General features: G+C 49.0%; 1 protein-coding gene across 1 annotated transcript in view; it reads left to right on the plus strand.

Annotated features, from left to right (window-relative positions):
* The window catches only part of BMP7 (bone morphogenetic protein 7), a 557435-nt gene that overhangs the window by 508711 nt on the left and 27175 nt on the right, over window positions 1–21549 (plus strand). Inside the window, exon 4 of the mRNA XM_069651102.1 lies at window positions 19836–20033. Within this exon, the coding sequence (XP_069507203.1) occupies window positions 19836–20033 (198 nt within the window). The remainder of the gene's footprint in view (window positions 1–19835; window positions 20034–21549) is intronic.

Genomic DNA, 21549 nt, shown 5'->3' on the forward strand with positions numbered 1-21549 from the left:
GTGTGACCAATATACACTCCTTGTTGTGGTTGTCTGGTTTCTGGCATGAGAGACAAAGACTGAGACAGCCCTGCCCGAAACTGGCCTGAATGCAGTGTGTAGTGTTGAATGGCTGGGTACTTGTCCCAATCCACATTCCTTGTTGTGAGTGTCTGAAAGGGAGGAGTGTGGCCTGAATGCACTGTGTGCCTGATTGGCTGACTGACTGCATGAATGCCCTTCTGTGTGATTGGCTGCTGTGTGTGTGCCAGCAGTGTGGATGAGAGACAGAATAGTATATCTGGGGACCTCTCACCACTGGAAATTGTTCAGAAGCATTCAGAAGCTGAGTCTCCACTCAAGAGTAACTGGATTTGCTGATCCTCGACGTCCAGCTGGAAGAAGAAGACTTGCTGTGGCATTTGCTTCGACGGAACTGAAGGTTGTCGAAATCGTCGAGGACTGACCCGAGAGAGGACCTGGTAAGGCGCCCTCTTCCCGTGCTCCGAGGGACCATCGAGCACCGCTGAATCTTCGCCGAAGCGCCCTGGAAGTCAGACCCTCGAAAGGCTGCCGACCCGAGACGGGACCGCCGAGGAGATCGAAGTGAAGCACCCGGACATCGACGCTGTCGAAGTCCATTGCCGTCGACCAGGGTTCGCAGGTCTGTGTAACCGCTGGAGGCCCGTCGAAGTTGTGTTGCCCAGCCGTGGGAACCACTTGACGCCGTGCCGCCGACGATCGGAGCCGTCCGCTCCATTGCCTAAGAACATTCAATCGAAGGACTCTCTCGACCGCATCGTCGACCGCTTATCCTGCCGGAGAAAGTCGAGGACGACCAACGCGCCGAGGAGAAACCTGCCGGTGGGTTTCCCGCCACCCGACGACCCCAAAGACTCGGACGACTCGACGCCCTTGCTGGGCTCCCGTCTCTACAATCTTTGCGGTCCAGAACTATTGTCATCGAGGTGCCCCGCACACCTCCGCCTTGCAGGACGCCGACGCCCCGACGCCGACGAGCACCGCTCGGACGGAGCTGCCGCCTCTTCGACAACGTTCGGCCTCGTTCGTCGACGGACGTTCGACGCCCCGTGCCTCCCGCCTGAAAAGGAAGGCATTCAAGAAGGGCCGTCGATTCCCCGTCGCCGAACAGCGAGTCCCTCGACGCTTGTCGACGCCTTTTCGAGGAACTCGACTCCACCAGGTACATTGGGGGGGTAAAAACATTATAGGAGAAAAATAGACTATTGAACAATATCTGGACTGGGCTGGGGTTATATCTCTTTATTTTGCAGGTTGCCCAGGTGGGGGGATCTCCACACAGAACTGTGTCCAGTAGCAAGGGCCAGTATTCTGCCTATTGTTTCAACCCTCTGTTATCTCTCCTCTCTCTATTGCTGGTTTCCTTCTTATTGATCTGTGTGCCATTTCTACAGTATTGTGAATGCACTTTAATGAGGTCTAATATTAGTGGTACCACTTTAGAATTGTAGATATTTACCATTGCTGATTTTCCTGAGCACAAAGTGCGTTATTGTGATAAGTGTACATAACCCTTGAATATTAATTATATAAAGACTGTGTTTTCAGTAATACAGTGTGTGGACATTCCTTTGTGGGGGCTTGGGGATACACTGTACTTAAGAACCAGCCTGCATCACCTCCTGAGAAGCTAGGCCTTGATTGCTCGTCCATCGCTACCGTATTAGAGAATCTTGGCTGGGGTCCTCTGTGCCTCCCCTCTACCATATAGAGAGCAGAAGTACAGACCCCCCCACCGGTCTTCTTTACAAAGCTGGTGGCAGCGGTGGGATGCTTATGGTTTTAAGACTCAGTGTATAACCGTGCCACTTACAAAATATCCGCACTTTTATTAGATTAAGGTTTGGGTGTGTACCAAATAACTGCATTACAAGCAATGGAGGCCATTGCAAATGGTAAATTGACTCGGATGAGCTTAGAGGCTCTCCAGAGTGCTTGTGAAGCCAGGGAGTTAGACTTTGTGGATAAGTCTAGGGCTGAGCTGATAGCTGCCCTGGTGGATTACCAGACTGATGGTGAAACTCTTGATGAAGGGGGGGATGCAACCAGTGAGGACTCTGCCCCTGGGGTTGTCGCTGAATCTGTTTCTGGGAATGCCACCATTCCTGCTGCCTCTGTTCCAAACCCCAGCAATTCCATGGAACTTGAGTTATTAAGGATGAAGTTAGCCTTTGAATATCGCAAGTTGGAAATAGAAGCTGAGCTTAAGAAAGAGGAGCTGGCACAGCAAGTGGAACTCAAGAATAGGGATCTTGAACTCAGAAATAAGGACCTTGAACTCAAAAGCCAGGACACTGAATGTCAGAGAATCCAGCTAGAGAAAGCCAGAGTGGAGACTTCAGCTAGATCCAGTGAGAGTGTCAGGTCCCCAGCCACCAAGTTTATGAAAGATTTGGTTGGTGTGTTTGTGGAGGGTTCAGATATCCTCCAATGGATTGAAGCGTTTGAAATGGCTTGTGCAATTCATGATGTAGATAAAAGAGATTGGGCTAAGTGTTTGTTAAGCAGAGTGCCTCAAACTGGATATGACTGTATTCTGAAGCTGAGTGTGGAAGAAAGGGGTCAGTATGAGTGTATGAAGTCTGCTTTGATTGCCAAGTTTGGCAAGACACCTGCCCAATACCTTAAAAGGTTCAGGGAATTTAAGAAAAGAGAGAATGTGTCTTGGGTTGACTGGGTGAGTACTGCGCACATGAACATGATGGGGTGGATTGATGGATACAAGGTGAAAACTTTTGTTGAGTTGTCCCACCTCTTGTTTTTTGAGCATTTTTCTGAAGCCTGTTCACCAGAGCTGCGTCAGTATGTGGCTGACCAGAACATTTTGGACCCCTTTAAGCTGGCTAGGTTGGCTGACAAGTGGGTCTCCCACCGGGTGTCCCCTAAGGACTCCAGTGGGAAGGACAAGGACAAAGAAAAGGGGGCCTCTCAGAAAGCTGAGGAGTCCCAAAAGCAGTCACAGTCGGGTAAACCAAAACCTTCCTCTCCTAAGACCCAAAAATCTAGTGGGGATAAGTCCTCTGTGGGTGGGAATAAGAGTAGTGGTCCACCTGCTGCAAAGCAGGCTCCCAGTGGTTCCAGTACCGTACCCCGCACTCCTGGCACTTGTTGGGATTGTGGGGCTCTGGATCACAAAAGGGGTGACCCCAAGTGTAAAGGTAAGGCACTTGGAGTACAGGCTGTCAGCCTGACCTACCCTTACCCCGTGTCTGAGGTGGAGGCCACTGTCCTCCCCTCCTCTACAGGAATCACATTTGGTGCTCCAGTAGAGATTTCCTTAGTGTCCCTTGGGGCCTGGGACCAGTACGCAGAAGTACTGGCGACTATCCCGCAGAACACCCGTAGGTTTTTGAGAAGTGTCCTCTTGAATGGCCAGCCTTCTACTGGTTTGAGAGACACTGGGGCAAGCATGACAGTGGTGGACCGGACCCTGCTCAAGCCAGAGGACTATGTAGGTGCTCCTCTGAGAACCACCAGGTTAGCTGGTGGGCCTCCCAAATTATCGCCTGTAACCCTAGTCACACTCATGATTGGAGACAAGACAGCAAAGCTTCCTGTCCTGGTTCAGGACAATGTCCCTGCTAACATTCTGTTAGGAAACGATCTAGTAGAGTTGGGGTTGATCTCGGATGGTCTTCCCATGACTGCTGCTGCAGTCACTAGGTCACAGGTGACACCGGGTCTGGCTGTGAGTCAGGTATCCGAGCCAAAGGCGAGGCCTAAGGCAAGAAGAAGGAAGACCAAGAAGGCCACCTCTGTGGAGGGAACACCTTCTCTTCCTGCTGTTCCGACAGCACCCAATGGGATCCATGCTCCGGACGGGCTGGGTCCAGCGGAAAACCCAAACTCAACTCCTGTGGGAGAAGAGACAGAAGACTCTCCTGTGGGAGAGGTTCTCAACCCGGAGGATCATCCCGACCTTCAATGCTTGTTAGCTGAAGGGGGACCCTCCCGGGCAGACTTCTGTAAGGGACAGAGAGAGTGCCACTCTCTCGAGGGCCTGAGGAAACAGGCCCTGTCCCAGGCACAAGGTGAAGTGCCTAGGACATTCAAGATTTATTGGGAGGGTGAGCTCCTTGTTAGTGAGCCCACTAAGCCCGAACCTGGTGCCCGCAAGAGGTTGGTGGTACCCCAGGTTTACAGGCCCTTCCTACTGCAGTTGGCGCATGAGGTGCCCTTGGCTGGTCATCTTGGGACCAAGAAGACTAAGCAGAGGCTCTCTGCCCATTTCTACTGGCCACGGATGGGAGTAGAGGTGGAGTCCCACTGCAGGACCTGCCCAACTTGTCAGTTGTCTGGCAAGACTGGAGGCAGGGTCACTGCCCCACTGCAGCCATTACCAGTGGTTGGCACCCCATTTGAGAGGGTGGGCATCGACATCGTCGGTCCCCTTGACCCTCCCACTTCAGGTGGACATCGGTTCATCCTGGTCTTGGTAGATCATGCCACCAGGTACCCTGAGGCAATACCCCTTCGGACTGTTACTGCCAAGGTGGTTGCCAGGGCTCTCCTGGGCATTTTCACCCGTGTTGGATTCCCCAAGGAGGTTGTCTCTGACCGAGGATCCAACTTCATGTCTAGTTACATGAAAACCATGTGGAAAGAGTGCGGGGTAACCTACAAGTTCTCCACCTCTTACCACCCCCAGACCAATGGTCTGGTTGAGAGATTTAACAAAACTCTCAAGGGCATGCTAGGTGCTTTGGAAGAGCCCCTAAGGAGGAAATGGGATCTCCTCCTGCCATGCCTGCTGTTTGCTTACAGAGAGGTACCTCAAGAGGGTGTTGGTTTCAGCCCCTTTGAGTTACTCTTTGGACATCCCGTGAGGGGGCCCCTCGCCTTGATCCGAGAAGGCTTGGAAGCCACCCCTCCAGGTCCCGCCAAGCAAGTGGGGGACTATGTGTTAGGCCTCAGGCGGAGGATGACACAAATGATGGGTCAGGCAACAGCAAATCTCAAGGCCAGCCAGGAATTGAATAAGTACTGGCATGACCTGAAAGCTTCGCAAGTGGATTGGACTCCGGGACAGGAAATCCTTGTGATGGAGCCTACCAAGCCTAGAGCTTTGGCAGACAAGTGGACTGGACCCTTCAGGATCATCTCCAAGATGGGCGAAGTCAATTATCTGGTGGACATGGGAGCCTCTGGGGTAGCCCCCCAGGTATTCCATGTCAACAGGCTCAAGCCTTTCCACAGGCGAGCAGAAGTCTCATGTCTCTTGCTAGCTTCAGGGCAAGAAGAGGATGAGAGTGAGCCCCTTCCTGATTTGCTGCATAGCAACCCTCAGGATGGCTCAGTGGAGGGAGTACAACTCTCTCCCGATTTGACAACAGAGCAGCAGAGGGCCTGCCGGGCTTTGCTCCAGCAGTATGCCCCTCTGTTTTCACTGACACCGGGCCTTACACCGTGGTGTAAGCACGAAATTGACACTGGTGACAGTGTGCCTGTCAAAAGCAGGAGCTATCGTATGTCAGATACCGTCAAAAACCACATCCAGGCTGAGGTCGCCAAGATGTTGGATCTGGGTGTTATTGAACCCTCCACCAGTCCCTGGTCCAGTCCAGTGGTCCTTGTCCCCAAGGCAAGTTCCCCGGCGGGTACCAAGGATTGGAGGTTCTGTGTGGACTACCGAGGAGTCAATGCCGTCACCAAAACTGACGCGCACCCATTGCCCAGGGCTGATGAGCTCGTGGACACTATAGGTGCTGCCAAATTTGTGAGCACCTTTGACCTTACCTCAGGCTATTGGCAAATAGCTCTGACGGACCATGCCAAGGAAATGTATCAGAGGGACAGGGCCTCTGAATCCTTGTCCTCTTCTGCCTTTTATCGTGTGTTCTGTTATGTTTTCTGCCCAGGAATCCATTTGGGACTCCTGGCAGTGCAGCTCTCTCTTTTGGTTTGGTGAACAGACCCCTGGGATACCCTTATGGCACCCATGGGTGGGGGGGGTACAACCCTGTGCCCCTAGTGTATGTTTTTGGGCACCTGTGGGTGGCCCACAGAGCAGGGTATGGGCTGGTGGCAGCTCCATGCTGAATTGGACAGGTGCTCTGGGTGTCCTCCATTTTGGGATACCCAGGCCCTGCCATTGGGATCAGTTGATTCCTGATAGAAACAAGATGGCCCCTGTGGCCTCTTGCTTTCTATTGCCTGTTGTCTTGTTTTCCCAAAGTCCTGGGATGCCCTGACTCTGTCCCTTCCCCCTGACTGGCTGTTGGGTGGAAGTTCCATATATGGTGTTGTTGTGAAGGCCCAGCTAGACTGACTGGAGCCTTCCCAGTGACTGTATGTTGTGGGTACCTCCTGTGGGTGGGACCTGGGTGAATGGAGTGTGTGACCAATATACACTCCTTGTTGTGGTTGTCTGGTTTCTGGCATGAGAGACAAAGACTGAGACAGCCCTGCCCGAAACTGGCCTGAATGCAGTGTGTAGTGTTGAATGGCTGGGTACTTGTCCCAATCCACATTCCTTGTTGTGAGTGTCTGAAAGGGAGGAGTGTGGCCTGAATGCACTGTGTGCCTGATTGGCTGACTGACTGCATGAATGCCCTTCTGTGTGATTGGCTGCTGTGTGTGTGCCAGCAGTGTGGATGAGAGACAGAATAGTATATCTGGGGACCTCTCACCACTGGAAATTGTTCAGAAGCATTCAGAAGCTGAGTCTCCACTCAAGAGTAACTGGATTTGCTGATCCTCGACGTCCAGCTGGAAGAAGAAGACTTGCTGTGGCATTTGCTTCGACGGAACTGAAGGTTGTCGAAATCGTCGAGGACTGACCCGAGAGAGGACCTGGTAAGGCGCCCTCTTCCCGTGCTCCGAGGGACCATCGAGCACCGCTGAATCTTCGCCGAAGCGCCCTGGAAGTCAGACCCTCGAAAGGCTGCCGACCCGAGACGGGACCGCCGAGGAGATCGAAGTGAAGCACCCGGACATCGACGCTGTCGAAGTCCATTGCCGTCGACCAGGGTTCGCAGGTCTGTGTAACCGCTGGAGGCCCGTCGAAGTTGTGTTGCCCAGCCGTGGGAACCACTTGACGCCGTGCCGCCGACGATCGGAGCCGTCCGCTCCATTGCCTAAGAACATTCAATCGAAGGACTCTCTCGACCGCATCGTCGACCGCTTATCCTGCCGGAGAAAGTCGAGGACGACCAACGCGCCGAGGAGAAACCTGCCGGTGGGTTTCCCGCCACCCGACGACCCCAAAGACTCGGACGACTCGACGCCCTTGCTGGGCTCCCGTCTCTACAATCTTTGCGGTCCAGAACTATTGTCATCGAGGTGCCCCGCACACCTCCGCCTTGCAGGACGCCGACGCCCCGACGCCGACGAGCACCGCTCGGACGGAGCTGCCGCCTCTTCGACAACGTTCGGCCTCGTTCGTCGACGGACGTTCGACGCCCCGTGCCTCCCGCCTGAAAAGGAAGGCATTCAAGAAGGGCCGTCGATTCCCCGTCGCCGAACAGCGAGTCCCTCGACGCTTGTCGACGCCTTTTCGAGGAACTCGACTCCACCAGGTACATTGGGGGGGTAAAAACATTATAGGAGAAAAATAGACTATTGAACAATATCTGGACTGGGCTGGGGTTATATCTCTTTATTTTGCAGGTTGCCCAGGTGGGGGGATCTCCACACAGAACTGTGTCCAGTAGCAAGGGCCAGTATTCTGCCTATTGTTTCAACCCTCTGTTATCTCTCCTCTCTCTATTGCTGGTTTCCTTCTTATTGATCTGTGTGCCATTTCTACAGTATTGTGAATGCACTTTAATGAGGTCTAATATTAGTGGTACCACTTTAGAATTGTAGATATTTACCATTGCTGATTTTCCTGAGCACAAAGTGCGTTATTGTGATAAGTGTACATAACCCTTGAATATTAATTATATAAAGACTGTGTTTTCAGTAATACAGTGTGTGGACATTCCTTTGTGGGGGCTTGGGGATACACTGTACTTAAGAACCAGCCTGCATCACCTCCTGAGAAGCTAGGCCTTGATTGCTCGTCCATCGCTACCGTATTAGAGAATCTTGGCTGGGGTCCTCTGTGCCTCCCCTCTACCATATAGAGAGCAGAAGTACAGACCCCCCCACCGGTCTTCTTTACACCCACCACGCCAGGCAGGAGGCCATGGCAGCGGAGGGCGCCTTCAGCGATGGCAGCGACGCCGTACTTTCGGACGGCGAGGGCATTACGGCGTCGAAAGACAGCCGACGAGCGCAGGTCCCCGACCTCGGAAGGTCGTCCGGCAGGGCGGCTATGGGGAAGACCCCCGGCGACGCAAGCGCTACACACCTAACACACACTAAACACACTAAGACCAACCGGACCTCGACGACGTCGACTTCCCGGAAAGAGGCACAAAAAGAACGGTCCGACTCGGTGTCCTCTGGGCGCTCTCGATCGAGATCGCCTCACGACGCAAGGCAATCATCCACTCTTGCCAAGAGTGCCTCGCTACACACATTAACGGAAGTTCGATCGTCGGGAGACGAAGACGACTTCCACCCCCAGGCCGCGCTCCAAGATACCGAGACCGCGGTTAACACCAGTGAGGCCCCACGCCCGAAGCACACAGATACCTCTCCAGACCCTCGGCGCCAGGCGTCGAAAGTCTCTGGGGCCTCCAAGGGACAGGGAAAACATTTTTCCACGCACGGGGAGGGGGGGAAACAGCGGAAAGCACAGCCTTCCACCCCTGTAAAGCCATCCTCTCACCCTAGGCAGACAAGCAAACACAAGTCTACCCTTGAAAAGTCCCATAAATCATCACCTGCTAAAGTAATACCCTGTTCCAGGGAATGGTCCAGTGAAGACATAGACAGGGTTATGTCTAGGATGTCTTCCTTGGCTGATTTTTATGATAAGAACCCAGAACACTTTCTTTCATATAACCCTCAAGGGGCCACACCCTCAGGCTCCTCCGATCCTATCCCGCTAAGTAAAAAGCCCCGGTTCGAAAGACCTGAACCCTTCGAGGTTCAGCCTTACTCCACTCCATACTCTACTCCACTCCCCAGTTACCAGGGACAAGTTTTCCCTGAAGAGGACCAGGAGTTTGACATTATGGAAGAACAAACCGGGACAGATTACTATGCAGAGGATGAGGACCTGGAGGAGGGAGAAGATGAGCAGGAAATTTACAGAGTAGATTCCCCAGTACAAAGCGAAGCCCCAGTTACTGACTCTCCAGTTGATAACCAGCCCCTCCTTAACGAGGTTCTCGCTCGAGCAGCGGAACACTTCCACATCGACACCCACGGTGTACAGGAGGAAAGGGACTTCGCGGAGGAGTTTGTAGGAGAGAGAAGACCGGTCGCTCAGACCATCCCTATCCTCAAATCCATCCAACGAAGAATAGATCCTTCCCTGGTGAATCCGAACCTCACCAGAGCTGTCAACCCCAGAATTGAAAAGATTTTCCGGGCAGCCCAGTCTGACCCTCTGTATATAAGGGGACATCTTAAACCAGATTCCCTAGTGGTTACCAACACTAGAAAAAGGGCTGGCACGCCCTTATCTTCATCAGAAGCTCCTCCCGACAAGGAGAGCAAAAAACTTTACGGGTTTGGCAGGAAGGTAGCCTCAACGTCCGCCTACCAAGCAAGGATTGCGAATTCCACCACCCTGTTGGCTAGTTACAATTGCCATCAATGGGAAGAAGTCGCGGCGCTCATTGCCTCTGCTCCAGTACCGTTAAAGGGCCAGCTGGCTCGGATCTCGGCAGAGGGGAGAGCCGTGTCTGGTTGCATTTTAAAAGCAACTTTCGACGCCGCTAACAACGCAGGGAGATTGATAGCAGAAGGTACTGTTATCAAGAGACATGCGTGGTTACGGCAGTCGGGATTCAAGACAGAAACCCAGGCTTCTTTAATAGACAAGCCAGTGGAACCCGACCTATTGTTTGGGAAAGCGGTCGAAGACGCACTTAAAAATGCCAAAGATGAATATGAGACTCTCAAATCCCTTGGCCAGCTTACCAACAAACCCCCTAACCAGAGGGGGAACAGTAATTTTCGTCGCCCACGCGGCCAAAATTCACAAAGAGGCAACTATGCCCAGGGACAGGGTACACAATGGAATAACAACCAGCAGTCTACCCAGAGTTACGGCAGGGGTAACAAGAGAGGTCGTGGAAGAGGCAGAGGCAGCCCCAACAAGGGAGGTGGCACGCCTCCACCAAAACAGTGACGCTCAGTTCAGGGTCCCTTGCCACGCAACCCCAGTAGGGGGACGCATTTCCACCTTCACCCAGGCTTGGGAAGGGATCACCTCAGACAGATGGGTGCTGTCAACAGTATCCGCGGGATATTGTATAGAACTACTGCAGCGTCCCCGGAACCATCCTCCACGACAAAGAGTGCACTCCCTAGAGCATCAAAGGATCCTTCTCGAGGAGATCGCCATTCTGCTAGAAAAGGACGCGATAGAACTCGTCCCAGGACACCAGGTAAACAAGGGTATCTATTCAACTTACTTCCTTGTGCCAAAGAAAGATTTGACAATGCGCCCAGTATTGGACTTACGGCCTGCCAACAAGTATGTCAAGCCCCAAAAATTCCGTATGACCACGCTACAAGAGGTAATCCCCCTCCTAAAAAAGGGGGATTACATGGCAACCTTGGATATGAAAGATGCTTATTTTCATATTTCCATGCTCCCAGCGCACAGGAAGTACTTGCGCTTCAAGGTGGACAGCCGCCACTACCAATTCAAGGTACTGCCCTTCGGGATAGCTTCAGCACCAAGGGTATTCACCAAGGTACTGGCGGTGGCGGCTGCACACCTACGCAGGGAAGCAATCCCGGTGTACCCTTATCTGGACGACTGGCTCATAACGGGGTAAACCCCAGGAATTTGCAGGTCAAACACTCAGAGGTCTATCGACCTCCTCCACGAATTAGGCTTCTCCATCAACGAGAAAAAGTCAAGTCTGGTGCCAAGCACCTCAAAACAGTTTCTAGGAGCTATCCTAGATACTCAGAAAGGATTGACCTTCCCTTCGGAAGAGAGAATTCGGAATATACTTCTGCAAATTCCGTATTATCAGTCAGGTCAACAGATAACAGTACGCAAAGCTATGCGATTACTGGGCATGATGGCGTCATGCATTTACCTGGTCCCCCACGCGCGTCTGCGCATGCGTCCCATGCAGGAATGGTTGGCGAAACAGTGGTCTCAGGCAAGTGGTCATTGGGACGATCTAGTGGTCATTTCGCCAACACTCGTACAGAGCCTACACTGGTGGACAAGAGAAAATCTCGCAAAGGGGAAACCCTTTTACGATCCCGAAGTACAAGCCGTGGTGACTACAGATGCATGCCTGACTGGGTGGGGAGCTCACCATCTCCACCACACAGCTCAGGGTCTCTGGTCTCACTCAGTAGCCAAGAACCACATCAATCTGCTAGAGCTTCTGGCAGTATTCCGAGCGCTAAAGGCGTTCGAGCCCCATCTACTGAACTTGTCGGTGCAGGTCAGGACGGACAGCACGACAGCCATGTTCTATCTGAACAAGCAAGGGGGGACTCGTTCGCCAAATCTGTCCAAGCTTGCCCAGAAAATATGGATATGGGCACTCAGACGGAACATCTTCCTGTCATCGCAACATGTTCCAGGGGAGCTCAATTCCCTAGCGGATACTCTAAGCAGAGACTCCCTCCCAGAAGAACACGAATGGGTCCTTCACAGAGACGTAGTAGAAGATCTCTTCTCTCAGTGGGGTTTCCCCACTATAGACCTATTCGCCACAAGCGAAAACAAACAATGCCCAGGATTTGCATCCAGGTTCCCCCAGCCAGACTCCCAAGGGAATGCCCTGTGGATGAACTGGTCAGGGATGTTTGCGTACGCTTTTCCACCAACTCCTCTCATCAGGAAGGTGGTGTACAAGATGAACAAGGAATCGATGACGCTCATCCTAGTTGCTCCCATGTGGGCGAGACAACCATGGTTTCCACACCTACGCAGGATGGCGGTGTGCGAACCCATCAGACTCCCAGCCTGGTACAACCTACTGTCCCAGCAACAGGGTCAAACAGTGCATCAGAAACCCAACTCTATGAACCTAGCAGCATGGCTCCTGAAGTCATAGAGTTTGGACATCTCAAATTACCACAGAGGTGTATGGACATTCTAAAGGAGTCCAGGAAACCAAATACAAGGCACTGTTACTTTGATAAGTGGAAAAGATTCGTTATCTGGTGCCAGAATAAACAAATCAACCCGGTTGATTGCACTCCTTCCAACGTTGTAACATACATGCTCCACCTGCTGGATGCAGGGTTGGTTTTTAACTCGCTGAAAGTACACCTGGCAGCCCTCTCGGCTTACACCACATCCCATAACAAGGTCTCGTGGTGGAAAGTACCAGTGGTTAAAGCCTTCATGGAAGGAGTAAAGAGACTTCACCCTCCTATTTCGAACCCACCGCCAGGATGGGACCTCAACGTGGTGCTAGCTAAGCTCATGGGACCCCCATTCGAACCCATGCATAAAAGTAGTCTCAAACACCTGACTTATAAAACGGCCTTCTTAGTAGCCATTTCCTCCATAAGAAGGGTCAGTGAAATTCAGGCTCTGTCAGTGCAGGATCCTTTCTTTACTATCCACAAGGACAAACTGGTTTTACGCACACACCCTAGGTTCTCACCTAAATTCATATCCAAGTTCCATGTAAACCAGTCCATCGAGCTTCCGGCTTTCTTCCAAAACCCGCAAAGCTCGGCTGAGGTGAAACTACACACCCTAGATGTGCGTAGGGCGGTCCTATACTATGTAAATAAAACCAGACCGCTAAGGAAAACAGATCAACTGTTTGTCTCCGTAGCTACAGGTAGAGAGGGGGATCGCGTCTCTAAGGGCGCTATCTCGAAGTGGATTATCAACTGTATACAGCTGTGTTACTCTCTTTCTGAAAAGACTCTGCCTTTTACGCCAAGGGCCCACTCTACTAGAGGCATTGGTGCCACTCTGGCTTTCATTGCAAATGTTCCCCTCGACACCATTTGCAAAGCGGCTACTTGGAGCTCTATTCACACTTTTACTCAGCATTACTGCATTGACACTCATTCCAAGACAGATACACAAGTGGGACAAGCGGTTCTAAGACACCTGTTTGCTCATGACCCTTCTCACATCCCACCTCCTTCTTCTGGTACTGCTCGCTAATCTATGCACAGCATGTGATCTAAGCAGATTCCACAAGCCTCAGAAGGGATACATTACTCACCGTAATCGTATTTCTGATGCTTGTATCTGCTTAGATTCACATGCGACCCACCCTTCCTCCCCTCCTAGAGAAGGCGCATGATTGCTTGTAGTCTTACCTTTCTGTCTATCTGCTTGGATTATCTGTACTCACGCTACTCCTCATGCTTCCTCATGTCACAAAAAATACAATCTGAGGATCCTACACGCGTGAGGGATCTTGGGTACAGTGGACGTCACACTAGGGATAGTATTACTGGCACGCCTGTGTCGACGCCCCATTTTCGACTTTCGAAAAACAAACTGTAATACTCCGCAGCTTCCACTAGATGTCGGCCTATGCACAGCATGTGAATCTAAGCAGATACAAGCATCAGAAATACGATTACGGTGAGTAATGTATCCCATATATAGCCTGTAAAGATATTGATGTTCCCTATCCCTAGGTGCCAGTAAACATTAATTGTTAGAATATCGTATAGGCAGTCCACTTGGGATCTAATGTGAGTAGCCTACATACCGCACCTAGGCTGAAAGCTTACTATGATTGATAACGCAATGCAGGAACGGACTAAGGTGGCCAGTCCACCCTCAGGCCGACCATGCTTTTTAGCTGACTGAAAGTTGGTCACTTAGCCATCAATAATTGTTGATTATTGAATGTGAGCACAACATGGTGCAGACTGTTGGATTAGTCATCAGATGGGTATGTCCCTGAGTTTTTCTTGCAGGGGACTGAGAAGAATGATATTTCTGGATCGGATGAGCAACTTGGGCTAGGTATCCTTGTTCCCACTCTGGGCTCGGGATATTGAAGATCAGTTTTCTAAATGTTGTTCTTCCTGGATCAACAAGATTAATATTCACGGTTAGGGACTCTATTACAGGGTTAGCATGGTTGTTTCAAAAAGATGTGGTTGGTCGCGGAGTATGGGAAGGTAACCTTAGACAGAGTTAATTAGAATTTATTATGGACAAAAATTAATGGGATATTTTGATCGTGGGCTTCTTCTGATACAAGAATCCTACACCAACACATCAGTAAGACTAAGATTGGACAGCTTGGATACTCTTTCTTCCAAAATAAATACCACTTGTGGTTTAAAGCAGGGTGTCTTTTGGCACCCCTGCTTTTTAATGTATTTAGCTGATTTGCTAGAAGCCCTTGCCAAAATTAGTCATCCCCCAAATTGATTCCCCGCCATGTATGTGGATGGCTTATTCAGACATTATTTTTTTTATCAAGCTAGTATAGGATTCAAAAGAGCACTTATTGCTATTGAAGAATACTGTTTGGATAACAATCTAGAAATAAATACACATATGACCAAAATCATGTATCTTGGTGGGGGCAGGAGGAAGGATTTGATAGCAGTGTCTGGGCTATCGAGCATTGCAAAGAGTGAACCAATTTAAATAGCCAGGACTCATGTTCAGCAGTTCCAAAAATATAAATTCCTTAATAAGTAGTAAAACTGCAAGGGCCCCTCTTATTGATGGGAGCTGTTAGACATTTGATTTCCGAGACCGTTCCTTCTAGTATGAAGGACTTATTGCTCCTATATAGATCCTTTGTTTCTCGCTTTGGAGATGCTCTTATACCAAATGGCCTAAAATTCGAAGAGTGCAGGTTGTGGAGATCTATATTTGGTATGTGTATTCCAGATGGATGCATACAGTTAGAACTTGGTAGAACCTCATTGGATACACTGTTTACAATACATAGGGGCAGTCTATTTATCAAAGGTCTGTACAATCCAGCTTGTCCATTGCTTGAACACATAGGGTATATCTTTAGAGAGGATTTGCAGAATAGTAAAGATAGTTTTGCGACAATTAATCTATCCTTTATTAGGAAAATTGATTGGCAGCCAGATTCTCTGAAAATTCTACGATTTTGATTAGAAAATGAAAGTGCAAGGCTGATCGGTTAGGATGCAAATTACGATTATATGCAAACAAACAAAAAAAGTTAATATATGATCCAGCTTTTGTGATAAATGCAATGAAGCCAGAAAATTACCTGTTGAAATTTCCATCTCTTAAGTACTGCAGGATTTTCATGATGTTGAGCATGAACTTATTATTGAAATTGTCCAGTTTAGGCCCATGACTGCAACCTCGTAAAACGATTCGAACTTGCAGATTATGCAAAAGCTTAGTGTCTGAAGAAACCATACAACATAATTTAACGTGCTGTTCCTCGCGTTCCCATCTACATGAGTTGAGTCGATTTGTTTATAATTTGGAAGTCATTCATTCAAATGAATTCTGCAGGACATGTCCAAAAACTCAGACCTCACTTTCTTTGGCATTGGTTAATTTATGGTTAAGAGTAGAAAGCATATTAGCAATTGCAGAATAAGAAATTGAGGTTTATTGGGATGGGTCAGTTCATGCAATGAACAAAAAGCTTTTTAATAATTGATTACTGGATGAAATTAAACAGTAATTAATGTGGCAATAAGCCATGAGGTGGTGGGCCAACCTCGGGGCGTTATTGGCCCGCCACCGAGTGGCTTAATGCCATTAGTACCCCGGCCCGTCAGACCGGGGTACTAATTGCTTTTTTTTCTGTTCCGAAACACGTTTCGGAACAGAAAGAAAAAAAACGGCAAAATAAATGGCCGCCGCCATGGAAAGGGAACACGCAGTCCGTTTTCCCTTTCCATGGCGGCCATCTGGAGCGGACACTCTAGGAACAGAAGTATTCCCAGAGCGTTCGGTTCCGAGATCAGAAGAAAAAAGAAGGCAAGTGGGGTTGGGAGGGCGGAAGGGAGGGGATGGGGAGGAAGAGAAAACAATAAAATAAATAAATAAAACGTACCGCGGTCTCCAGCGGGGGGGACGATGGAAGCCTCCAGCCATGTGGAGGCTTAGAGCGGGGATGGCCTCACTCTGAGTCTCCACACGGCTGGAAGTTTCCATCGTCCCCCGCCGGAGACCGTGGGATAGAAGGTAAGTGGGGTGGGGAGGGAGAAGGGAGGAAAGGCTGGGAAAAAAAATCTTACCTGCGTCCCCGGCAGGGGACGAAGGAAGCCTCCAGCCATGGGGAGGCTCGGAGCGGGGATTGCCCTGTTTCGAGCCTCCTCATTGGCTGAGGGGCTGCCACGCCCCTCGCCGGGAACAGAGTAGCCGGCACGCACGGCGTGGATGGGAATACCGTGTGGTATGGCTGGCAAATGAGCCAATCACCACACAGTGTTCCTGTTCAGCCGTGCGTGCCGGGTACTAATGGCTATTTAGGTTCTTTATGTAATTGGGATAAAAGGAACGTATAATGAATTACTGTATTTGAAAGTTGATTATATGTATTGTGATGGTCCATCAGATGGCGTCACTTCTCCCCAGCGGAGAATCCCTTACCATGAGACTAGGGAGGTGAGACTAACCAATAGTCCTCCTAGGTGTGTTAACATGTGCGAGGATCTCATGGGGAGGGACTCCTCTCTTGGGGATGAGGACGTTATTGGGAGGCGCAGTCCCATTGATCCCCAAAACGGTAGGTTGATGGTAGGACCTGAACTTTGAGTTGAAACCCAGGTCTAAAACCATGTGTTACTGTGAAACAACGAACTAAGCTGACGGTTTAGGTACTCGGACGAAGATGCTCCCGAGAATGGTACAAGCGAACGGTTACCATTCCAGAACAGCTGTGATCAAAGGAATGAATGTGCCGTCAGGGCAGCCCCTACTAGATCAGGGCGTCAGAAACCAACTAAAGCGGAAAGGTACTGGAAAGGATACCAGAGAAAATACTAGAGTGAAAACCAGAGCGAGCAGTCGAGGTAGAAAGAGACGTCGGGACCCAGAGAGAAATCGAAGCTGGGAGACCACCGGAAGGCAGGCCCGAGAAGCTTGAGAAAGAGATGTGGAGTGTGGGGTTCAAGGGAATGCACAAGGACGTCTCACAGGCTAACAGGGTGTTGGCCTGGGAGGAAGCAGAAACGAAGAAGAGAATCACGTCCCGTGTGGAGGTAGAATGCAAAACGCTACACAACTGAAATCTGGTGGCAGGTGAGAGGCCAGACGAACAAGAGGATCGAGTGGCAGAACACCCTGGTTGACCCTAAGTACATTGTTTGTAAGCCACGGAGAAAGCGTCATACAAGTTGTCCCTACAGAAGGACCGAGATTGAGTTGTGGTAGCGTGACCTGTAGTGGGTGAACCATGTGGTCCAACAACTGTCCCGAAACCGCTAACCCTATCCATTCGCCCAGCTACCTACATCAATCTGAGCAGTATCCAGAGAGGTGGTAGCTAGACGTTCTCTACAGGGAAGGAAGGTAGAGTCCCTGGCTCACTTCCCGACAGCCAGCTGTGCAGGGAACAAGAAGCAAACACAGACAAGATGGGGACCATCATTCGAAATACTACTGACCCAGTGAAGCATCCTGACCCCGATACAGGTAACGGGAACTAACTAAAGTCTGGGAGGGAGTGGATGAGCTGTTTAAGAAACTGAGACATTATATAACACTTTTAGTAACAAGGGTAAATAATATGAACTGGGAACCTCTTTGTCAGCGGTTGAGAACATATGGTTTCAGTACACAAATCTGAATCACCATATAAGGAGGTAATCCTATCGACCCTGGAAAGTACATTAAAAGGGGCCTAAAAGGGTTGGAGGCATGGGGATAGTTAATGCACTCTTTCTCTACCCAAACATCTAGTGGCTGGGAAAACCTGTGCCAAAGGAGAGCTGCACTGAATCATCTAGGGCTGGTCCATCGAGGCAAACCTCAATCAATTGTCATTGCTGAATGGTCAACGCCAGAGTCTGCCAAGAGTACCGTCTTTTGAACTCATTACCTTAATTTTACCTTCCTCAGAGATGGGAAGAGAGTCGTTAACATTGTCCTTTTCCTTCGAGTGTAATATGTCAGGAAAACTAGGAAAAAAAGAACCCTCTGAGACTGTAAACTATAAAGAAAGAGAGGAAGCTGTAAAACTATTTTGTGATGGAGTTCCCAGGCCAGTTCCCCAAGTGTGGTGCTAGAGAGTCAAGGGGCGGGGGGTCCGGGAACAGCTTCATCGTCCTAGTGGCGGCACACCAAGAACTATACAAAATCTAAGGATTGTGAATAACCCCCGTAAGGGAGCTACCAACCTTATTGAGAACTGTGAGAGACACTGGCGATAATATGTTTAAATAGGTATAAAGAATCCCTATTAACATGAAAACATCCTACTCCACCAACGGGGATATAGATATATGTAATACAATAAAGAGCAAGATGATACGCGTTTACTTGCCTCCAACCCCCTCACACAAAAACTCTATAAGGTTTTCCAGCATCACTAGTCCTGAAAAAATGGACCGTCTCCTATAACTGATTTACACAAATGTATAACAAGTTTATTATTCAAATAATTTAAACTGAATTTAAACAAAAAACAATACCCTCACCTAACACAGTGTACTAAACATTAAAAAACAAATATAAAACAAATGTAAAACATCAAATAACTTATTTATACGACACAAAAGATATCACATAACACACAAAAAAATCTCAATGTGTCACTAAAACAACAAGCATCCCAACATGTTTCTGTTCTTAACTGCCCAGTTCAGGCGAACATTCTTCAGGGGATAAATTTAAAAGCATCCACTAATCTCTTCCACACCGTGTTGAAAGGGTAGATTCAGGCACCCAAGAGGGTAAAAGGAAAACAAACTCCAAGCCTTTAAATGGTGAAACTTCAAAGCACATCACAGAATGACAAATTTGCTGGTTTCCCTCCAAATGAGAAATCAATACTTCAACAAAGCGTCACAGTCCGCTAGAGTATCGCCACACCTCCACAAATGTAGGGATCAAGACTACAATTCACAATTCAGTAATGAACAAGTTGAAATGGAAACATCCATACGATCAAGCAATAAAGTACAGAGTCAATCTATACACCCAGAGGGGTTTATTCACTCCACTTGCAGCATTCAAACATACTCGGCCAGCACTCGATTCAGAGGAGCCTCTGGCGAACCAGCTTCGAGAAGAGTCATTCTCTTATCCCCCTGAGAACTTCATGTGACTGGTTACTTTTGTTCGGTAACTGAGAACTTTGAAACTTTAGTGGAACTTTTGTTTTGAAGAAACTGAAAGGTGCTTTGGGCGCTCTACATCCAGGAGAAGGGAGTCCTCCTGGGATTAAGAACTGTAACTGGACTTTATGGTATTTTGTTGTAGTATAGAGTAGCAGCTTATTTGAGTGGGACGGTGCCTTTTTGTTCTGACTCGGACGCCCTGAGTTTCTTTAAATTAGTAAGGGAAACCCCTTAAAGTTAGGGATAGATAGGTTTGGTTTTCATTTATTAAAAGTCTATAGCACCCACTATTGTACCACGTTGTCAGTCTCTTCATTCCTTGTCGCCACAGTATGTTTATACATTTTTGTGATTTCATGTTTTTTCATTTTTTCTTATATTGTAAACCTGTTTTTCTTTTTCGTGTAAAAAGTCGATTAAAACTGTAACTCTTTATTTTTTCATTAATCAGGATTGTATTTGTTTGTTCAATGGATGGCAATTACTCAAACTCTTACTTGTCTGAAAGAGATCCCTTGTCAATGTCTCGGTTTATATTCTCATTTGTGCAGGAGAAAGCATCAATCCCAAGATGGCAGGTTTGATTGGAAGACATGGGCCGCAGAATAAGCAGCCCTTCATGGTGGCCTTCTTCAAAGCAACAGAGATCCACCTGCGTAGTATACGCTCAACTGGGGGCAAACAAAGAAACCAAAATCGATCCAAGGCACCAAAGAACCAGGAAGCCCTGCGAGTTTCGAATGTCGCAGGTATGCAGGCTCTTCCTCCTCGTGGGCAGACCGTGCCATGCTAGGGTGGTGTTTGGGTAGTAAGACTTGAGGGTGGAGATTGTCCTGACCTTTGTATTGTAGGTCTTTCCATGTGGTCCTTTCATTTACCACTTCCACAATGCAGGGATTTCTGTACTTGATGAATATCCCTGATTGCTTAGCAGTGTTGTGTCCAATATCAAGCAAAGTGACAAGCAGCCCTGCAACCCCATACGCATTCCTTGCTTCCCTCTGCTTAATATATTTCTCTAAAATGTGTGCCGGTATACTGTATTTGAATTGCTTTCTTGGATAATACACTGTATATATTTGATTATGATTGGCCTTTTGCTCGTTTTCTTAAAATGTATTCCCAAGTTTAAGGTGTCTGAATATTACAACATAGGATTTGTGTGTTTGATACCAAAGAAATAAGTTCCTAGAGTTCTGTGCAGTCTTCAATATTCATTCGGAAAGGTAAACTCAGAAACTTGGGTGAAACCTCATCGTCCTAATTTTAATGGATGCATCGCATCTGTAGGGAAGAGCATGGGCGCAACCACGGTGCAGGATCTTCTCCATGGGTTCTAATCCCTCCACACATGATGATGCTGTGTTAGGCACTGGACCCAGGCGTAGGTAGCCTCGAGGTCAGCAACCAGTCGGCCGCCATTACAAGTGATCTCAAGTGATGCCTGCTTACTTTTAGTACACACTAAAGAGACTCCTTCGGAAGAGAAACCCGTGCAGCACAGGTGTCCTCCCTGTTCAGCGAGCCACTTTCAAAAGGGTGTGGGCGAAGCAACGTTCCACGCACTTGACCACATCATTTGACATACTCCTAAAAGTGGGGTCTATTTATGCTCACATTTAAACTATTTTTTACATCTGATTCAGATTTTTGAGTATGGCATTGAGTGGGGGCGGTTACTTTAACTGTTGACCCTCATCTTGATGGATCCATTCACATGGGGCGACCACCTCCCTGGGCTGTTATGGTTCATCAGAGTCGGATTGCTTGCATGACCAGAGCTGATGTGTGGAGACATTAGAGGGGAGATTACCATTTCCCCTGATTCTATTGATGGCGATGCATTTTAACCATATATCTATAGAAAATAGAGTAAATGTGTTTTGTTGCCTGAGCAAATTGATGGACAAATGCAGACACAATCGTTAAAGGACGGATGCTCTTTTCAGTAAACCACTGCAGTAAGATCGTCTGCTATAGGCCGTCGCACTACCTCCACCACGCCAGTTACCTTTTCCCTAGCCTTGGCTGTGCGGCGGTGCTGACTGGCGAGTCGCTGCCCCATGGTTGTCCTTTCTCGTGGTTGCCTCTCTGTCCCACTGATGTCACTGGCAACTGTGCAGGACTACTACCTGTCACGTGCCATTATGTGTTCAGATTCAGTGACTCTGCAGCAATATCCGCGCATCCCACGCTGACTGCATACCAGAAGAGAAAGGGGCATTGCCCAGCTGAACAAGTCCATGCATGTGCCCACTGAGTGCC

Source organism: Ambystoma mexicanum, chromosome 3p (assembly GCF_040938575.1).
Source record: "Ambystoma mexicanum isolate Mex_15411 chromosome 3p, UKY_AmexF1_1, whole genome shotgun sequence".
Taxonomy (NCBI): domain Eukaryota; kingdom Metazoa; phylum Chordata; class Amphibia; order Caudata; family Ambystomatidae; genus Ambystoma; species Ambystoma mexicanum.